Here is a 21,352-nt window from a genome sequence, read left to right as displayed (position 1 = left end):
TGAACTCGATCAATACCTAATGATTATGTCGTCCTAGGCCATCATGGTCCCTAGTGTACTTAGTAAGAGAATATAGTCGACCCAACCTAATCGAAGGATCCTTGTCGACAGCCATGGGGTTGGAGACTTAGGGTGAATGTTTGCCTAAGGGGACATATTTGAGTCAACTTTAGCTAACAAATAGCTTTGTGCCTTATTAATTATACACTTTTGCTTCATTACTCAAGAATTTAAAGCTATTCGGGAACATACAAGCTATGGTTGTTACCGTAATTTAGTGGTGCAATTTTGCTACAAACCACATAATTAGAGAGCCCCAGCCATAACCATTTATCTGTGGTATCATTTGGCTGTAAAACTATAAGTTAGATGATACATACTACATCCTTATTGATATGAGATGATTTTAGAATAAATCTCAATGTTCTTGACTAGACATTCGCTCTTTGTGAATTGAAGTAATTTTCAAATTTATCTACCTTGACAAACTATTGCGGATGATGGATGAATTTTTTCTTTAAGTATTTGGGTGTTTTATTTCAATAATGCATTTTTGAATTTTTGAAAAGTAATAGATTTTAAAATTTTTATTTATACTTAACCCTAGACAATTAACTTTGATTGGCATTGATAGCAAAGAAGCCATCTTCTTTACAACCTCCTAGTTTTTCTTGTTGGTGAATCATGTTCGTTGTAAATCCTGCAACTATTATCATCAATTCTACAGATTTGCTACTTGTAAGCAATGTCGTGCATTCATTACAAGTCTCCTCCCCTCTTCAACAAGCGAGCCATTAGGCTTATTACAAATGACTTATTCGTGTCCATCATATGTGCATTGTTCTTCACTCAAAGATACATTGATATGCTGATTATAGGTCTTTCGCCATTGCTTATAGGCAGCATGTTATCAACATGATATATTTGCCTCTTTTTGTTCAATCTTCATTAGGAAATATTTTATGCAAGGGCTTTTTATTTTGATTTTATTTTATCCTGCTCATTTAATGAAGTTAAGCTCCCTGTCATTATGAGTCCAATTCCATGTAGTGCAAGTTCAGTTCCATGTGATTCATTCAGGCACCCTGTATTTAGTATAAGCCCAGTGTATTTCATTCTGAATTTTGACAGCTTCCTGACATCTCTCCCGTTTAAGGAAAATTTTAGGAGGTGGGCCTTCCCTCTATACTAGAAAAATATGTGTATGGTAGGTGTCAAGTGACATTGTGGCCTTGGTCTTCAATCCCACCATGCCAGAGAGAGGCGTGTATGGGTCTTCTAGGGTATCTGTTTGAAATTCATAATCCTTTCCCCGCAAGCATGACAGTACATACATGGGTACTTAGGATTAACCCCTCCACGCTAATAAAAAGCATGTACGGGGCCTACTCGCCTTGCTGCAAGCACCACACAGGATTCCCTCCCACCACTCTAGAGAAAAGCGTGTATATATTATTTTTCGGTGCTCTGCAAACACTGAAAATGAGGTTTTAGTTAAGAACTTTACACTTTCTTGAAGCGACGGCGATGGTATTGTAAATGCACAATTTTTTTTTTAATTTTCTTCCTTTTCTCCATTTTTTTATTCCCTCTTTTCTTTTTTTCCCTTTTTTTACCTTTTTTCTCTTTTTTTTTTGCAATTTAATAATTATCTAATATTTAAGTATAAAGAGAGATGTGAGATGAAACCAGAAAACAACCCAAAGGACAAGGTGGACCCTAAAACCAGCAAACCCAAGGTAAGCATAATCCAAACCTTATCCTACCAAGATCATTGGATTTACCACCATCATTGGATAGCATAAAAATAAAACAAAAATTAGAAAATATAACTAATATTGTTCAAAACATAATAATGCAAAGAAAATATTAAAATGCATCAGTAGATAACATGTGTATCTAGTATATAGTAGCAGCATGGGAATAGGTATTTAAAAATTGGATTTGGATGTTGGAAAATTGAAGGTTTTATATTTAAAATAAAAATTTTACCACCTTGCACTTAAAGAAGATGGTGGGGGAATGGATGGACCTGATCAAGATCCCATGGTTCTGTCGTCCCGGGCCATCGTGGTCCCTAGTCTACTTAGTCAGAGGAGGTAGTCGACCTAACCTGACAGAAGGATCCTTGTCGGCACCCATGGGTTGCTTTGTCCAAGGGGACCTTGTAGAACTAGGGTGAATGTTTGTCTAAGGGGACAAATTTGAATCCACCTTAGCTAACAGAGGGTTTTGTGCCCTATCAATCATATCCTATTGATTCATATCTCAAGGATTTGATGTCAATAAGGAGCGTATTGGCTCTGGCCATAACCGGTATCTGTGATGCCATTTGGTGGCAAAACCACTTGGTTCAGAGGGCCCCGGGTCATAACCGTTTATCCTGCACTGCCATTTGACGGCAAAACCGCCAGTTAGAGGACACGTACCACGTCCTTATTGGCAAGAGATTGTTTTGAGAATGGATCCTAGTGATATTTTCGACTAGGCATTAGCTCTATGTGAGATAAAGTAAATTTTAATTTGTTCATCGCGGCAAACTCTTGTGGAGAGTAGATGAATTTTGCTTTAAGTATGGATGAATAATTTCAATTTTTAATTTTTTTGGAGTTTTGGGTTTTTTCGAATTTTTGGACTTTGTGGGTATTTGAGGTGGCATTTGAAAATGCCTGAAATTAACCCCTCCGGTTGAGATCTTCAATCAACGTGGCCATCATCGAGGTGTTCGGGGTCATTTCTCTTGATTAAACCTTGTCAACCTTATCAACTTGCCGATAGGGAATCGGGTTTCGTAAGCTTTGTGTCCTTATTTAATGAATTCTCTTGATTATAGGCCTTGAAGGCCTGATATGAATGTATTAAAATAAATACATCAGTCGTCACAACCGTATATTTGTTTGAAGGTTCGAACTCTGTCGACTCCTATTGATCCGTATAGAAGGTTCAGGTTCGAACTTGAATTCACTTGTCGACCCGTGCAGCATTCCTAGACGTGTGTACCAATAACACGTTCGTCAGGGCCCATGCGGGTGTTTGGGGGCATTTTATAATTGAACCCTATCGACTCCTTTCATTTACTTAGAAGGATCGGGTTCGAATTTAACAACCCACGCAGCATCCCTAGGCATCACGTGTGTACCAATAACACACTCGCCGGGGCCCTTGCAGGTTTTATGATTGCTTTTACCCCTTTTGATGTACCTATGTGTATACAAACTACGGTGCACGTGCAGGGGTACTTTGAAAGTATTTGTAAATGCCTTCTGTCCGTTTATATAGAAGTTGCGGATCCGATGGCGTGGCATAGTAGCTTGTGGATTGAGTTGTTTGCTGCTTTACACAGGTAGACTGCGTGCACTTCTTGATGCTTTCTGCAGGTGGATCGTAGTGCACTAACGAATCTCCTGCTTTACATTTGTAGATGCTTGCCTCTACCGCAATTCTTTTACTTCTTTGCTCTGGGTCTTTGATCTTCGATTGCACTTCTAGGCATCGGGTCCCCTATAAATACTTATAGGTATTTGCATTTATCACCATATGATGAATTTCCTTATGCTTTTGCTGCCATTTTTTTATATTTGTTATACACCTACTATTGTTATTTATAGGCATGTAGATGCATTCATCCATAGCTCGATGTGATTGCGAGGGTGATATAGCCTCCATTACCTTGGACTACACAGCTTGTAGGTGCATATACTTGTTCTCAATTTCTCCATGTATGTTGAGAGGTGAACTACCACATTTACTTATACATCTCCTAGTACTTGTAGGAGTTAATATATATTCGTAAGACATTTGACATTGGTCATAGAGCCTTTCACATTCTCTTGTGTGACTTATGTGGATTTTACACATTGATTGCCGTCATTCTGTGGGCTCCGAAAATTCGGCCCCGGCCTCCCCGCTCGCTCTTCTTATTTCGGCGACGGAGTTTTAACAAACTAGGTTCCGAGGTAAATTTTGGAAGGCAGATGGGTTTGTAGATAAGACACTACCCAGAGATTTCGCCCTCATTTTGTGAGGACTTTATGATCTGAGTTCTGGTTTCCTATAGGCGCAAGCCCCTATAGTTAATTACCCTTTTTGCTTGTTCCCTACTTTCCGCCGATCATCGAGAGAACTTTCGATTAAGGCTAGTCATCGATCAGATACGTAGAAATACGTGCATCTGGCATATTAGTAGCACATGGGTTTAGGATATTTTGAGAATTGGATTTGGATTTGGAATTGAAAGTTGGGTTTTTGGATTTTGGATTGAAAGATTTAATATTTAAAATAGGAATTGCACCATCTTTCACTTAAAGCGGATGGTGGGGGAATGGATGATGAGGCTCGGGAATCGAGGCTAGGGGGCTGCGACAAGCACATACATTTTTTTAATTATTAATTATAATTATATATTACTGTAATAAATTAATTAATTATAATATATAATTAATTATTAATTATAATTATTATATTAGTAAACTAATTATAATTATAATTAAATGATGATTAACTATAATTAATCGAGATTAATCATAATTAACCAAATAATTATAATTTATAATTAATTAATAATAATTAATTATAATTATGACTATAATTAAAATAATTTAAAAATAATTAATTATTTATAATCAATAATTATAAAAACTTTTTTTTTGTATTTGGCCGAAGAAGCATCTGAAAGGTAGAAAGTTACCTTCGGCCAGTGAGCTCCCGTGCGGCTTCCGATCGGGGAGGGGAACGTCGACGAAGGAGTAAAGTCGAACAGCCACAGAAGGAGTCGGAGAGGCGATCGAAAGGGAGGAAGTTAACTTCACAGTCGGCGGGCTCCTGTTCTTGTGTCCGACCGAAATGTCGTAACTTTCGATCTCGATAGGAAGGGAAAGTCGTTGAATGAGCGAGGTCGAACAGCCTAAGGAGCTGAAGGAGCGGCGCCTGCAATCTCTACACCTCCTGTGAAGCACCGAAGCCGGACAGCAACGAGAGAGGGGGAGTTCGCGCGTGGAGAGAGGGCTCGAGAGAAGAGCTGGAGCGGGAGAAGAGGCCGAAGGCCTCCTTCTCGTGTGCATTTAACGACGCGAATGGGGTCGGCTCGAGGCGGGATCGTGCGATGAAATGACACGAGATCGTGCCGAGCGACGTGCGACGTGCAATGAACGGCGACGACGTGCGAGGGCAGAGTAGGTAAGATTTGAAATTGATTTTTTTTTTACTTAACAGAGGTCAACACATTCATATGCAGCTTGCACTATTATTAAGGGACTTTGTATATCTGTTTGCAATCAAATTACACTTCTCGTGCTCTGCTTGTACCCTTGCCACATCTGTTGCACATGATGGTGGACCCGTCATCATGGTCATCACACACTTTATAATATCCTCCATTCTAAATGATTTATTGAACATGCTATTGATTATCCACCATTCATAAGAGACCTTTCAATTTAGCGCTTGCATTCTGATTGGGATGATAATTTCATTGAAATCTTGATTATTCTTCAAGAAGTCAAATTCTTTATCACCCCTCCATTTAATGTTCATTTGAATGCATGTCATATATTATGGGTCCTTTGTTAACTTTGAAGAGAACTCATATCTCATGTGGTAGATTCACAAACTGATGTTTGTATGTGATCATTTGATATTTCGTTGAAACTCTGCTATTGATTGCAGATACATCACTGCATCTCCCATTTCATTAAACTCTAGTTCGTTGTTTGACATCTTTGAGTTTATCTTTTATAATCACTGAAGTTGAGCTCTTTATGAATCAATTGAATTCTGTGTCATCTTCAAGTTCAATGCAAGTTTTAGTCCACATCAGGTCCCTAGCATTTGTTCACTTGGGTTCAAGACTTATTATTTGACTCAAGTTTGATTTTGAATTATTAATCACTTGATTTAGAAATGAGTTCCATGTTATCTTGTAAAGTTCAAGCCTTGTCTCCTGTGGTCCGACTCAAGTCCTTGAGTTCAAATGTTCAAATCATGTGCAAGTTCGACTCAAGTTTGAATCCAAATCCGTTGTCATTTAATATGAACAGAGTTCGTGTCCTTTGCAGTTTGTTCAAGTCCCCTGCTATTCAAATTGCATGTTCATATTCAAGTTCTTTGTTCTTTATAGTCTTGTTGAACTTAAGTCCAAGCAATCTTTTTTAAGTTTGAGTTTACTTAAATCATTTTGGTCCAATCAAATTAAAGTCCAAATCTTGCATTTACCCGAAATTTCGGCAGCTTACCGATATCTCTCCTGTTTAGGGGAAAACTACGGAAAACTGGGCCTTTCTCACTACGCTAAAAAAAGCGTGTATGGTAGGTGTCCTTGAACGAGGACACCGCGGCCGTATATATTTTTTTGATACCCCACCACGCTAAGAAAAGCGTGTATGGGTCTTCGGTACCTCTTGCAAAGAAAAAATAGTTGTTTCCCCACAAGCGGGTACTTATGGGTATGCCTGTTTCGTCGTACGCATCGCACCGGGTTCCCATCCCACCACGCTAAGAAAAGCATGTATAGGCAATTTTCCGGTGCGCTACGAACTCCGAAGAAGGGAGTTTAAGTGATCACCCGATTCGTCGAGAGCACCGCGACAAACTTTCTCCCACCACGCTAAGAAAAGCGTGTATAGGTGGTCGTTTTGTTACGTTGCAAAAATTGTTAAACGGGTTCTCGGAGTTTTAAGGTAAGGAGATTATACTTGCGCATTGGCGATAATGACGAGAAAAGATGTACATGAAATTATTCTTATGATCAATAATAATAATTTATCATCACCGTAATTGATAATAATAAATTACTATTAATTTAACTAATAATAATGGTCGAATCGCAAGTCAGAGAGGGTAAAGGTCGGGTATGGTGAGATGGAGTCGTCGGTCTGGTGAGAGTTTGCGGCTAGATGTCCTAGAAGTGGGATTCGGTTAGGACTAGGGCAGAGGTTGTGGCTGCTGGGGTTCCGACAAAGGAGGGGCGACGGGGTTCGTGAGGTTGCAGCGACGGGAGCTCGATCGTGTGGGAGGAGTAGCCCCGAAGGTGTCCGTTTGGTTGGCTTTTAAAGGCGTCAAAAATCAGCGATCGAGGTTGTCGTTGAGGGATTTGCGAGGAAGTGACGCGAACGACGCTGAATCGGCGCGATTTCAGCAAGATTTTGAGGATCCGACAGGTATGAGGTATGTATGCGGGATTTCTATTTTTCTTTCTTCTCCCTTTGGTTCCTTTGGGTATGACATGAGGGTCAACAAGGGTTTGAGCGAGATTTCAAGAGATGACGTGGAGGTCAACATTAAGCTAAAAAAGCATTGTATGTGTTGAAGCAATCTCCAAGGGCCTAATCTTATAAGATTTGCGAAGGTAATACTCAACATGAAATACAAATAAAGTGAAGATGAGCAAATATTATTTATTAAATACACAGCTTTAGAAGAGTCTCCACACCAAAAGTTTATATTGATGATATTCTCATAATAGGTATTGACTTGGAAAGAAATAGAGAATTCAAATAAAAATTTGCTCCAAGAATTTGAAATTAACAAGCTATCCACAAGTGAATAATTTGCTGATATTCTTATCAAAGAATTATTAGGGACAGTCTTTCAGAAATTATCAACCAAACATGGAATGGATGGCATCCATTCATTCACTTCAATGTCAGTGTGAAACGTTAGCATATTTTACGCTAGTTTTACACTCACCAAGACTTCCGTTCTCGTTCCTTACTCTTTTGTTACCACCTAACTGATTTGTGAGATTCCAACTCCCCTACTCATCAATTAGTGGAAATTTATAATAATTTTGTATGTTTCATATCAAAATCTCTCCAAAGATTGTAAAAATGCTACACAAATATTGGAATAAAACACTTAACCAAATATCGACAATTCTTGTTAGAAATGTTCATGATTAGCATACATACTGCTTAATTTCCTATTATGCTTTTTTATTTAGAATTGTGATGTCCTCACAGAGTTATTTCATTTCGCTCAACACCATTAATTAATGATTATTTTTCAGGAAAATCACCAATATAGTAGATGGAACATAGAAGTGATTCTGAGTACAACTGATGTGACAACTTCCGTTAGGTACATTTGTAATTATGTTTGATGTATAATATTAAATTTAGACACTTTGGTCCATATCTGTTTTATGGCGTATGTTAATTTCATAATATTTCAAAAATAATCTGGATCGAAATTTTAAATTGGACCACAAATATACATTTGGATGTTATTTAAACACGGTTTGCGTCTTGTAGTTATTTTTATGAAAAGACTGAGGTTTAATGCCTGTATTTAACTTGGGATGATGGTTTTAAATAGTTAAGCCCTGTTATAAATTGCTATATTAATTGTTTGTGTGTGCATGTAAGAAGTTGTGAATTGTCCATATCTGAGCTCCTAGGCCAACTATTGACATCTATGCTCATTCCATTTGAGTTTCGTAACTTACCTCAATTGAAGAATATAACTCCTCCTCGACACTTTTCTGGATAGAAGCTTCCCAACTTACAGGATTTATTCCATCAACGTTTCCATTAAACACATAATTGTTTTCTCGACATAGAATGGAAGCATCAAAAGTTAAAGCACTTGAAAATGATTGCCATCCCAGAGGAACCTGAAAAAAGTTCGAAATAAAACATGATGAGTAGCTGGTTCCAAATAATAATAAAAAGACTAAAAGCAGAAATAGATGAGTTGTATTAAGAAATAGAATCCTTGATTATAGTTATGTTGACGATAGCTTTGCCTGGTTCCGAAATCCAAGTAGCTCTCAACTACTTCTAATGTACTATTAATTTGAATGGAAACTAAAACGTTTAGTAATAAGTTCCAAAAGAAGCATACAGATAAAAAACTCATAAATCCAGAACTAAAGAAGTAGCGAATAGAAGGAAACGCACAAAACAAAATTTTATGTATGAAATTACGTGCACATTGATGGAAAGATGATAAACCTGGGCAAATAGCCTAACCAATCTCCTTACAGACTTTGGAAACCAACATGGAAGCATTTGCACCAAAGAAGTATCCCCTCCAGCAGATGAAAACAAGCTATCTCGGCATCTCAAGTAGTCTGAAAATGCCGACTTTCCAAAAACTGGCAGTATAACAGAATATGTTAGCATACCCAGTTATGTTAAATTAGTAAAGATATGCAAACAAAAAGGGTAACAAGATCAATAAGAAAACTAATATAACAAAAAAAAAAGATTTAAAATTTATCAACATTTACTTAAACTTGAGCTCGTAGAAATGCCAACTGAATCTGTTCCAAAGCAAGCTGAAACAAGAGTCCTCCACAATGTAGGAAACTTCTCAAGACCTGGCTTTAAGTTTTCCAATGTGCATTGAGAAGATGAAGTGCAATGTCTACTTACACTTCCAGTACAAAGAAATTTCTGCAGTGGGGCAGATTCATACATCAGCGTAGCCAAAGCAGCTAATTCTCCTCCCCCTTCAGCCATATCATCCACAGTCTTTATTATCTCATCCACTTCATTGACATTGAGCTTGTTAGAATTGGCCATTTGCTTAGATAAAATCGAACGGGCATTAAAGAATGATGCTTCATGTTCATAGCCCCTCACCCTCAAAAATAGGAGCCATTTTGCCCATTGACAATCCCCCTGGTAAGCATACAAATAACAAACAAAAAACATTCACGGGACATTATAAGATGATGAAGATGCATACCCATCAAATCAACCAAATTAAATAATAATGATAATAGTAATAATAATAATAATCAGGAATTCGAAGGTTACAAAAATTGAGGCCTAAACAACAAGGATTGTTTTGCATGTAAGAAGAAAAAACAGCAAATGACGGAAGCGGAATTCTTAACTTTCTGGTTGTAGGGAGAAGTAACTTCTTCCCCGAGAAGTTTTAAAAAAGATTCTTAGACATTTGCCTTCAAACTCTCATGTTTTAAAGTCACTGAGTCATCTATAGACATTTAAGTAATTCTAAATGAGATAAAAACTTCTCATTTAAAAAATTAAACATTGAGGGAGATTTCAAACTACTATATAAAACCTCTGCTTTTAAGAAAATTTTATCTTTGCTGCCAAGCTTTAAGATCACATACGGACTCAAAACTATATATATATATATATATGATACTAATGAGATGTAGGTGAGAGAATAGGAATAACCATTAAATTTTACCTAGAGCATTAATGAACCCCATTGTAAAAGTTGTATCATCTCCACCTATGAATGGCATCAAGTTTTTTCACGATAAACAATATTAGCAGAGAAACCCTTAGAAATAAAGTGAAAATGTCATGCTCCTCCAAGATGAATGGCATTGATAGTGAGCCTAGTGCTCATATCCTCAACACTAGCATGACCACCCAATGGATGGTGATGTCTCACTAGTGTTCAACACAATAATCATCCTCCATATCTCACTATACCTGGGAAAAATTATATGGTATGACATAGAAGCTTGTAATAAGAAATAGTGGAGGTGAGCTAACGACAAGTTGGCATCCCCAACCCAAATAGCACCAAGATTTTTGACTCTACAAATCAATCAGTTTGCCTCCTTTTATATGAGCATTGATGATGTTTCCTTAGCATTGACATTGTGACCTGCAAATTCTGCCGCAACTTCCTTCAGCAAAGCAAAGGCCTCAACAGGACTTCATCTCGAGTCAAGCTATTAATCCTGAGAAGGAATTGATGAGCCTAGCTCAATCTTGTTTTCTGGGCTCAACTTGAGCATGAGCTCAAATTTGAGTTGCTTTTCTGAGCAACGAGTCAATCAGTTTGCTATGACTAGAGCTCCATCTAACTTATTTAAACCCCTAGTCAACCATTTTAATGAAAAGCATGAAAAATAAAAATTTTTAATGAAAATATTGGAAATCACCACCTTCATTATGTTCTCTACCACTTCCTCTTCCCTCCAAAATGACGAAGTTTAAAGGTCTTTTTTTCTTATAAATAGGAACTAATATAAAATAAAATTCTCATTATTGACTGCTATGTTTTTGTGGAGAATTAATCTTCATTTTGCTTGTTGCTTGGCGGCATAAAAAATTGGCCTCTTTTTTTTTGTGAATTAGGTGGGTTTTTTTTATATTTAGTTTTTTACTTGTCTTCTCTAAACACTTGGCCTCAATGTTTTTCACACTACCTCTACATCCTAATCACCCTCTACGATCAACTAGCACCCAACCCAAACCTCACTACCACTCCAAACCACATATATGGTTATCAACCAAAGTGAACACAACCAGAATGTAGCCTTGTTTCCTACGAATCAACAGCCACTTGAACTCCATATATATCATTCAAAGGAATAGGGTCATTAACATTGCGATGGTTGTATCAACGAATCATTTCCCTAATACCATTAAATTACATTTAAGTACATTAGCACTAGCCTTCCACTAATCAAAACATGCATCAACACATGGTTGATCAGAGGGTTGTCATGCTTAAGGCCTTAGCATATTTGAGTTCTGTGAGCAACTTTTCCCATTCAATCGTGCTTTAGCCCAGGAGGAGGTTTACGGGATTTGTGGGGTTGAAGGGAGTGGAAGCAGGAGTTTTATAGGGTGTTGGAGTTCGGCTGATGCTGGAGAGCATAGAAGCAGGGAAACTTTTCGGGGAGGCTGAGCTGCTTTTTTCGATGGAAGGAGAAGAGAGAAGAATGTAATAGGGGCAAAAGGAATCCTGTGGCAATATTTTGGAAAGAAAAGCACCGAGTTATGTATTGTTTTCTTATTGTTTTTATGCAAGCATTATATATTATACTAAGTCATGAGGCATGTAATTTTCAGTCAAATATGAGTTCAAAAAATTTTAAAGTATAATATCATATTAATTGAGGGTTGGCAATGAAATGTCATAATACCTATATAGTGGGACAAAAAGAGCCTTGTGGGGCAAAAAAGGACTTCAATGTAGTTCAATGACGATAATGCTTGGTTTTTACTAGGGCTCCATTGAATAATATTATGAAGCTATAAAAGCTAATTTTATGTTATACATATTGCCAGAACCTAAGATATTTAATTATGAATTTATGATATTATTTATAGGCTTCAAAGAAAATGTAAGATATTTATAATTATAAGTGCAAAGTGTGATGTTTCAATCATTAAAGGACATGATCAATGTCTACATATAATACTATAACAAATATGTTGTTATTACTAATTCACATGAGCATATATATATATATACCTTATAAGTTTATTTCAGTTAGGAATGCAATCATATTGTTCACTATATTGTTCATTGAATTATTTATTAGAATTGCATATCTTTCGGAGCCTCATAGCTCACCAGATTTTTTTATGGTAGTTATTATAGGTAGGGGCTAGGCTACAGTGAACGCAGAATAGCCTCAGATCAATATAGAACATTATGTGTTGTTGTAAGCTGTATAAGAAAGTCTATAGCCAAGGTACGTCGACTGTTTATTATTGTAATATTTTGGGATTCTTAGTGGCTATGTAATTATATATACATGATGTAAATGAGACAATTTGGCTACTTTTATTTATAGAGGAATGTTGTGAATTGTGGCTTATATATATACATAGAGAGAGATGACTATGAGTTATAAATGTTAAAGAAATTGATGTTTTCTCTGTTGCACCCTACATTGCTGATGGGGTGTCACAAGATGTGTCAACACTAGCCACCAATTAGTTATAGGTAATAAATTATTTAATAACTTTCATTATCATTCAAAAATCAAAAATATTACACAATAGTAATTATAATTTTATTCAAACCATATTACATGGTGCTCAAGTGATCATTTATTCTATAGTTGAAGGAAAACCAAAAAGTCCTTCACCTCTGATGTATACACTCAATTTATTACTAATTTTGGTTTCTTCATTGACAATGCATGCATATAATCCACTAGTTATTTCATTGTTTTTGCAATATCATGATTACTAGAAAAGTATTCGGGATTTTAAAAATATGTAGCTACATGCAAAAGCCAATGGAACTATATTTCTCATCTTCTATCAATATATCAAAAAAATTATTCGCATTCATGATTGTTATTAACACTGCCGTTGCCAGGTCCCAAGTCCTGGATGAGAAAAGTGGAGGGTTGCGTTCGGTAGTCGACAGCCAGCGTAAAACTTGTCGAACAATAATGACATGAATCCTTTAAGAAATTGTGTTAATGCTAGGGCGTCCCCTGGAAGCGACGTGCTGTATGGCCTGAATACAGTGACAAGTGTGCAAGGGCCGCTGCACCGGCGCTCGGTGCAGTGTTAAATAGGCAAGGGTCCCCACATCAAGGACGGATGTGGGCAAAAAAGCTAGTCCATGAAACTAAAATTAGGATAGGAACTTGGAATATAGGTTCCCTTACAGGAAAATTAATGGAATTAATATATATTATGATTCATAGGAAGTTAAATATTTTGTGCATTCATAAAACTAAATGGGTTGGAGATAAAGCTAAGGAAATTGATAGCTTAGGTTTTAAACTTTGGTATTCGAATAGGAGTCGTACTAGAAATGGTGTAGGTATTATTATAGATAAGAATTTAAAGGATAATGTTATAAAAATTAATATGATTGGAGATAGAATTATAGCTTTAAAGATTGTTGTTGATGATAAGATTGTTAATATTATAAGTGCTTATGCTCTTCAAGTAGGTTTGGATTTGAGTTCTAAATTAAATTTTTTAAATGACTTAGAAGAATTAATACAAAATATACCTCTTGAAAAAAGAGTTTTTATTGGAGGATATTTAAATGGACATGTTGGTAGAGAGGTAGATAATTTTAAAAGCATTCAAACTGAAAATCTTTCCAGATTGACTGAAGGACATGGGACACTTGTTTGAGTGCACAGAAATTTCTAATGGACGTAAGGTCAAGTTTGCTAAAACAAGATAATAGACTAAAATCCACAATTTCTCTTAAATAAGATAACTCAGCACCACCATTCTTTTTAACTTGTCCCAACCATCTTTATTAATCTTGTCCCAACAATTCACGGCCAATTTATGAATTCTGGTTTTCCAATCGTTCGTATAATCCTTGTTTTTTAATAATAATATCAGTTGTTGCATGAGATGTTAAACACACTCTATGCTAAAGTTTTTTTTGAACAACTATATCTCTATTTTCTTCATAATTTTTCAACACTAATTTTATCAATCATTTAACCAATGTTGGCCTTTAAAAGAGAGGCTTAATACTAAGTTAAGTGTGGCAGAGACGAGGATACTCAGGTGGATGAGTGGCTTTAACCTTAGAGATAGGATACGAAATGAGCATATACGTGAAAAGGTTGGAGTAGCTCCAGTAGAAGATAAGATTAGAGAAAGTCACCTTAGATGGTTTGGTCACATAAAACGGCGGCCTTGCGATGACCCGGTTAGGAGAGTAGAGGTATTAGATTTGACTTATGTTAAGAAAGGTAGGGGTAGACCTAAAAAGACTTGGTTAGAAAATATTAGGAATGACCTTTCTTTATTAGATTTAAACGAGAATTTGACTTTTAATAGGACACAATGGAGAAAAACCAAAGTGGTAGCCGCGGGAACCAAGGAGGCCGAGCGGAAACCAAGGGGCCATGGTCACGGGAGGGAGCAAAAAGCACAGGAAACCAGCAGCCGGCCGGTATCCAAGGGGGCAAAAGCAAATAAAGCCATGGTGGAATTCAAGAAGCCACACATGGGAAGACTAAACACCTTTCTTGGGATTCCAAAAGCCCTTTTTGGATCCCCAAGAGACATAATAAAAGAAGACTTTAAAACTATAAATATCATTTAATAAAAAGTAAGATAATAAATGAACTAAAATGTTAGCTAATAATGAGCTAAACCTTAGTTCAATAAATGAACTAAAGTCCAGCTCATAAATGAGCTAAAATTTCAGCTCAAATAGTAGACTCAAGGGAAGCCAAAATTCATATTATTTTGGACCTGAGTTGACCTCCCCTTTGTCTACATCAGACTCTCCTTCTTGCGAATTCAGATCCTGATGAATTGGTTGATGATTCCCTTGAGGCGGTGCATACTGTTCATCCAGTTCTTTGAATTTCTCGCCAAACCTTTTCAGAATTTCTTCCTGCTCCTTCTCGAATTGTTGTTGTAGATATCTTCTGTACTTCTCGAATTTTTGATCACATAGGAACATGTGATACTGAAGCTTGTATAGTCGATCTTGAAGCGGGTCAGTAGAATCTCCTTCTGTAGGTATCCATCTATCCAATGGTTGCGGGACATCAGGATTATGTTGATCGCTTTCTTCCTGGAATGTAGCCATATTTTTGATATTTTTCATTTTTTGATAGACTCAAAAATTACAAGACTCACAATAAGACTCTTTGACAAACTTGACAAACTTAGACTTGACTTGACTAAACAAAATAAAATTTGACAGACTCAGACTTAACAACTCAATTTGTCAACCAAACCCTAGGACTTCCTAACTTGCTCTAATACCAAATGATGTAATCAAAAAATATAGGGACCCTATATTTTTTTATCATAAAAAGAAAGCAGGACTTCTAAATAAAAGAAGACACAAAATACCTCAAAAAGAAGAGGTAACTCAAATAAAACTAAGCAGCGGAAATTAAAACTACAAACGTTGATTTTAATAACTTAAACTCTTACAAACGTTGAAATTAGAAATTACAAACTTCAACTCGATCTCAAAGACACCCTAAAGTTGCTTCACTGTTGAGAAGAAGGATACAGATGGAGTGGCACTTGCAGAGAGACGAAGAGGTTAGAAGCCTGAGAAGAAAGGTTGGAAAGAGCCCGCAGGATTTCCGAAGGGGATGAGAAAGAAGGGTGGAAAGAGCCCGCAGGAAAGCAAACCCGCAGGTTATAACTTTGCCAAAAATAACATTTCTTTCACTTTTACTAACTTCAAACATTACAAATCCTCCCATTATAGGTATGAAAGAGGAATACCAAGAGACACACACATTAAATTCCCATAGGAATTCTAAACATCACATAGCATTAACACATAATTATTTTGCACGAAAAAACACATCCCAACCCAAGAACCGAAGTGGTAGCCACGGGAACCAAGGAGGCCGAGCGGAAACCAAGGGGCCACGGTCACGGGAGGGAGCACAAGCACGGGAAACCAGCAGCCGGCCAGAATCCAAGGGGGCAAAAGCAAATAAAGCCATGGTGGAATTCAAGGAGCCACACATGGGAAGACTAAATACCTTTCTTGGGATTCCAAAAGCCCTTTTTGGAACCCCAAGAGACATCATAAAAGAAGACTTTAAAACTATAAATATCATTTAATAAAAAGTAAGATAATAAATGAACTAAAATGTTAGCTAATAATGAGCTAACCCTTAGTTCAATAAATGAACTAAAGTTCAACTCATAAATGAGCTAAAATTTCAGCTCAAATAGTAGACTCAAGAGAAGCCAAAATTCATATTATTTTGAACCTAAGTTGACCCCCCCTTTGTCTACATCAATTATAAGTCATATAAGGCTACAAATAGCAGTAAATAAATAATTTATCTCACTCCAAATCAACGTAAACAAATAGTCTAAGGTAATAATGTATCAATTCAAAAGTCTCCCTCGCTCTCATTACTTAGAGGGTCTTCATTATAATCATTATTGTAGCTAATTGATTTCTCTTCTCCCAAAATAAAAAAATGGGTTTCTAACATTAAGAAGAGAGGCAATGGAAGAGAAGAAGCAACGGTGGACCAACAATGATGTCTATGCAGTAGGTCAAGTGCCAGCATGAGGGTATTGTGGCAACAAGGTTCAGATCATATGGTTCTTCTCAAGTTTAGTTTGATTTAGGTATAGTAAATTAGCTTTATATATATTAAAATTTAAAAATTACCTGCACACCAATTTTCGAGGCTCATGCCTATTCAAAATTACACTAAAATTGTAGTGAGGCATGCTTCACCCTTACTAAGCATAAACCTCATCTGACAAGCTTGTATGCCTCATTGCCTTTTTTTTTTAATTCTGTTGAGAAAAGCCTTATGGAAGATCTCTAATTGCATAATTTTAAACCATGATTTGTACATATCCTCATTAAGTCCAACAATCAAGGTCTTGAATAAAAGAAACTATGTTCTACCACCACCTTCTCAAAGCATCACCTTAGTCTTTAAATCTTAAAGATATTTTCAATAATTAAATCCAAACAATGATTGGCACAATGAGTCATCCTAGGACCAAATTGTCCAAATGCTTTTACAACTGTAGGGTAGCTATCATACTTAACATTAAAGAGAATGCTGGCATCATACATCCAATGATAAAATACATATATTGCTATTTCTCTTACCTCTTTCCTAGCAACATTTATCTCTTTCTACATTTTACCTTTCTTTTCTTCATCAAATCAACAATATATGGCTTAAGATAAGTATCCAACATTCATTTAGCCCTACTTCTTTAAGCATATAAGACATTGAAGTTTCACTAGATGTATTAAATTTTGCTTTATGGTATATTTTGGATGATCCAGCATATCAAATATCTTCATCCAACATCCCATCAAAATCATCACTTTCATCAAAATTAATATGTGGCATTCCATTAATACTTCCATAAACTTCTAGTGTAATGGCCTAAAAGAACTATTTTCAAAATCTACAGTTGTCTCACAAGCTTCCAAAACTATGGACTACTAATACGGAGCATTTTCTTTCAAAAATTAAAAAAAAAATTTAAAATATAGCATCAAAAGCTCACTGCTTGAGTATACAATGGCTGCAATCTACAGCTTCAGCAAAAGAATCATGAGTATGAAAGAGCTATTAAGTTCAATTTCCATTCCAATCTTGATTCATCAAGCCAAAGGTAGAATAAAGAGAAGCTTAGCACATATTAGCCACAAAATTCTCTAATTAAAATTTGAGTGAAAGAAGAATTGTGGAAAGAAACTCAATTATGAAATGACTGAGTTGATCAACGCACGATACTTAAAGTCGGTGGACAACATTGGCTAAAGAGGCATTTGAAGGTTGTAATGACAATCGTGCATGACAACAATGGCGGTTGCAGCTTTTTGGATGCAGCTCACCAAGGGGATGAATAGAGATGACATGCGAGATGTGGACTGTGGCGAAGATAGAGACATGAGAGTAGCAGCATGCCTTGCCCAATTGCTCTATTCAAAGCTGAAGATGAGACGAGGCATGAGAGAATTACAATATGCCTACTCTATTCGAAGCTAGAGACACCAAGATGAGACACGAGAGGGAGATGACACACAAGAAACATGGGGACTTGGAGTTGGGGATGGGAACCGTACATGCTCTAGTAGTCTAGTAATAGAATCTCATAATATTTTAAATTAACATAATGCACACTATGCAATATTTGTGATGTGCATTGTTGCCCATGTATGAGGTAAATAATGCACGCCATGTTCACCTCACGCACCAAGCCAAACAAATGATGTGAAGAGTGCACCACACCCCGTGCCATGCTCCATAGTACATGCAATTTTTATCATTTTGTTCATCAAGCTGTCCATTTATGTTCATGCCCATATCAATATTAATCTCGGCAATAATTCAAATATAACACCCACATGATGATAAGAAAATTTGTCTAACTGTACGAATTTGCTAAAAAAACTATGAATGCTTTCATCTCACTCATGTGAGAGGGTTGGAAAGGAGATTATCTGGCCTAGATATCACACTAACAAAAGTGTGTATAGGATGGTGCATAATGCACCACAACCACAAATACACCTCCCCCAATGCTACCAAAAGCATGCATGGGTCTTAAGAAAGGATCCCTTGCATATGCAATGGTAAAATAAACATCTGGAACCTTACCACCATGCCTGCAAAGACATGTGCAAGCAATACTTGTGACACCGGATAAGAGAGGGCTCGACAACTAGTTGACGATCCGGTGACCGTAGCCAAGCACAACTCCAAGAACTCCTTGGAAAGAAACCATTACCTGAATACACTTCATGATACATAAATGAAACAAAGCTCAACTCAAATCTTATTAATACTCCCCTATTACAAAGTATTAGATATATATCTATAGACAAATGTAACAACATAGTAGGATACAACTAACATAAGGAACATTACACATATATAACCATACTAACTACCATATGGAATTAATCTGGCCTGAAATTAACAAAATTAAGAAGCTCAACTCCAGCATCATACTACCGGGATAGAACTTCATACCCATAGTAAGATGTCCGGTTGGTAACAATAAGGAGGCGGGTTTGGTTGGCTAAATCGATCTAGATAGGTCCACCTTGTGTCATTCTCCTCGTCTAGGAGAGACTTCAACATAAGCTGGAGTCGATGACAAATTGGATAGCTAACAAACTCAGAATGCGTCTTTATTAGCACCTTCAAATGGCACTCTTCAAGAATTGAATTGAACATGACACCAAATGGATCACTCATGCAAATATTAGCATCCACACCGAGCACCTTCATGAATTTTGTGTCGGAATGAACGAAGGTACCAAGGTGGTTGTCATGTTCTAGTTTGGTCATACAAATTCCATTATCAATGATGGAGAGCGCATTCATTGCCTTATCAGGATCAGGAGTGATATGCATTAATAACTCCGGCCGGGCATCCACCTTGCTCTTGTCATCATCATATGCAGGCTGATTGATGCAAGCAAACTAAACAAAAGAGACAAATTGGAGAACACCAGGACAAAATATAAACCAAACTCGATTCAATTATAGCTTGCAAACAACCAAACAAACGTTCGAAGAAACAAAATCCAAACCAAACGAAACAAAATAAAAATATAAAAACGCTATCCTCAGTATAACCGTCTAGCGGTTTCCTCACATGCAACGAGAGTAGGAAATTTAATAAAATTATGCTTAGGCTTGCAAATCAAGCGGCCACCACTGCAAAAGAGTCCAACGTCCTTCCAAACTCCTCCGACAGATGTCTCCAAATTTCAGCCAACAAACAACTTCCAAAGCTCAAGAAGAAGGATACAGGTGAAGTGGAACTTATGTAGAGAAGAAGGGGTTAGAAGCCAAGACGAAATAGAGAGAAGAAGAAGGGGATGGAACCTCTCAAGCTTTTCAAGAAGAAACCCTTAGGTTTTGTAGAGACTTTTCACAAATTTTCAATAACATTTTTCATCCCAAAACAACTCTTCTTTTATAGGCAAAAGAAGGTAGACAAACAACCATAACACCTCCAACCAAACCCAATCAAATTTGGGGAAATGAAAGGCCAAAAATCACCAAATGGAAGGCCAAAAGACAGCAAAACAGCAGCAGAAATTCTGCACAGAAAAGCAGGGAAACAGTCCACGGAAAACCCACCAGCAGGCCACGAGAAACCAGCCAGCAAGGGACCCGAAGAGCCAGCACAGGAGACAAGGCAGCAGGCATAAGAAACCAGCCAGCAAGGGAAAACCGAGAGGGAGAACCATGGGAACATCAACAGACAACAGAAACTGAAAAGGCAAAGGGAGGGAAAAAGACATAAGTCCACTCCACAATAATGTGCTTGAAATAATAGCATACCTTTTTTATTTAATGAGCTAGGAAGTGCATTTATTCCCCAATCATTGAGCTAAACTTCAGCTCAAATATTTATGAGCTAACACCAAGTAAAATTCAGAATTTTGAGCTCAACACCAAGCAGCCAAGGCCCACCCAAGAGCAGCAATATCACCAAACCGAAAACAGCAAGCAGCCCAAGGACAAAATGGACTCAAAAGCAAGAAAACCCAATGCATGCCATGCCTAAGCACCTTCCTACCATGATCATTGGATGCCCAACCATCATAGGATAGCTAAACTTAAAACATAGCAAATATTGTTCAAAATACATTGCAACAAAATAGACTAAAAACATGAATGCATCAATTATCCCCTGGTGGGAAAATCTCATCTCCTGATGAGAAAGCTTCCATGGTTCTTTTATAAAGCTCCAGATGATGCTTTTCAAGCTCTTTTGCATCCATCCAGTACAGTCTGTCAAATGACGATTCTTCCATTTTGTCAAGAACCTCATGTGTTCATCATGCCGAGTTTTAGTAACCTTGACATCAATAATATCTTCGTCCTGTTCATCATAACTCAAAACAGATGTGGAGAGTGGTAAAGTTTCAATTTCCACTTGATTTTCAGAATTTCCTTCATATAAAGAAAGGTCAGAAAAATTAAACACAGAAGAAGTGCCAACAGTAGAAGGAAGATCCAAGAGATAAGTATTTGAGCCCAATTTTTTAAGAACACGAAAAGACCCAAATTTCTTCCTGCTTAATTTCCCAAAAGTACCAACAGAAAATCGTTGGCGACGAAAGTAAGCCATAACCAAATCTCCTTCTTTGAAATAAATTTCTCTACGATGTTTGTCAGCATTAATTTTGTAATTCACAT

The 21,352-nt window shown here is 36.9% G+C and overlaps 1 protein-coding gene across 3 annotated transcripts in view; it reads right to left on the bottom strand.

The window, feature by feature from the left end:
* LOC110096041 overlaps positions 1–21,352 on the bottom strand; it is a 134,637-nt gene that overhangs the window by 57,431 nt on the left and 55,854 nt on the right. For 2 of the 3 annotated variants that reach the window (XM_020821799.2, XM_020821801.2), the window contains exons 11-13: positions 9,221–9,620; positions 8,949–9,091; positions 8,441–8,608 (exon numbers count right to left, since the gene is read on the bottom strand). In XM_020821799.2, coding sequence (XP_020677458.1) covers positions 8,441–8,608; positions 8,949–9,091; positions 9,221–9,620 — 711 coding nt within the window. The remainder of the gene's footprint in view (positions 1–8,440; positions 8,609–8,948; positions 9,092–9,220; positions 9,621–21,352) is intronic. The other variant, XM_020821800.2, reaches the window with a different exon arrangement.

Source organism: Dendrobium catenatum, unplaced genomic scaffold (assembly GCF_001605985.2).
Source record: "Dendrobium catenatum unplaced genomic scaffold, ASM160598v2 fragScaff_scaffold_91, whole genome shotgun sequence".
Taxonomy (NCBI): Eukaryota; Viridiplantae; Streptophyta; class Magnoliopsida; order Asparagales; family Orchidaceae; genus Dendrobium; species Dendrobium catenatum.
The sequence above is the reverse complement of the archived record's forward strand: the minus strand, read 5'-3'. Positions and strand labels throughout refer to the sequence as shown.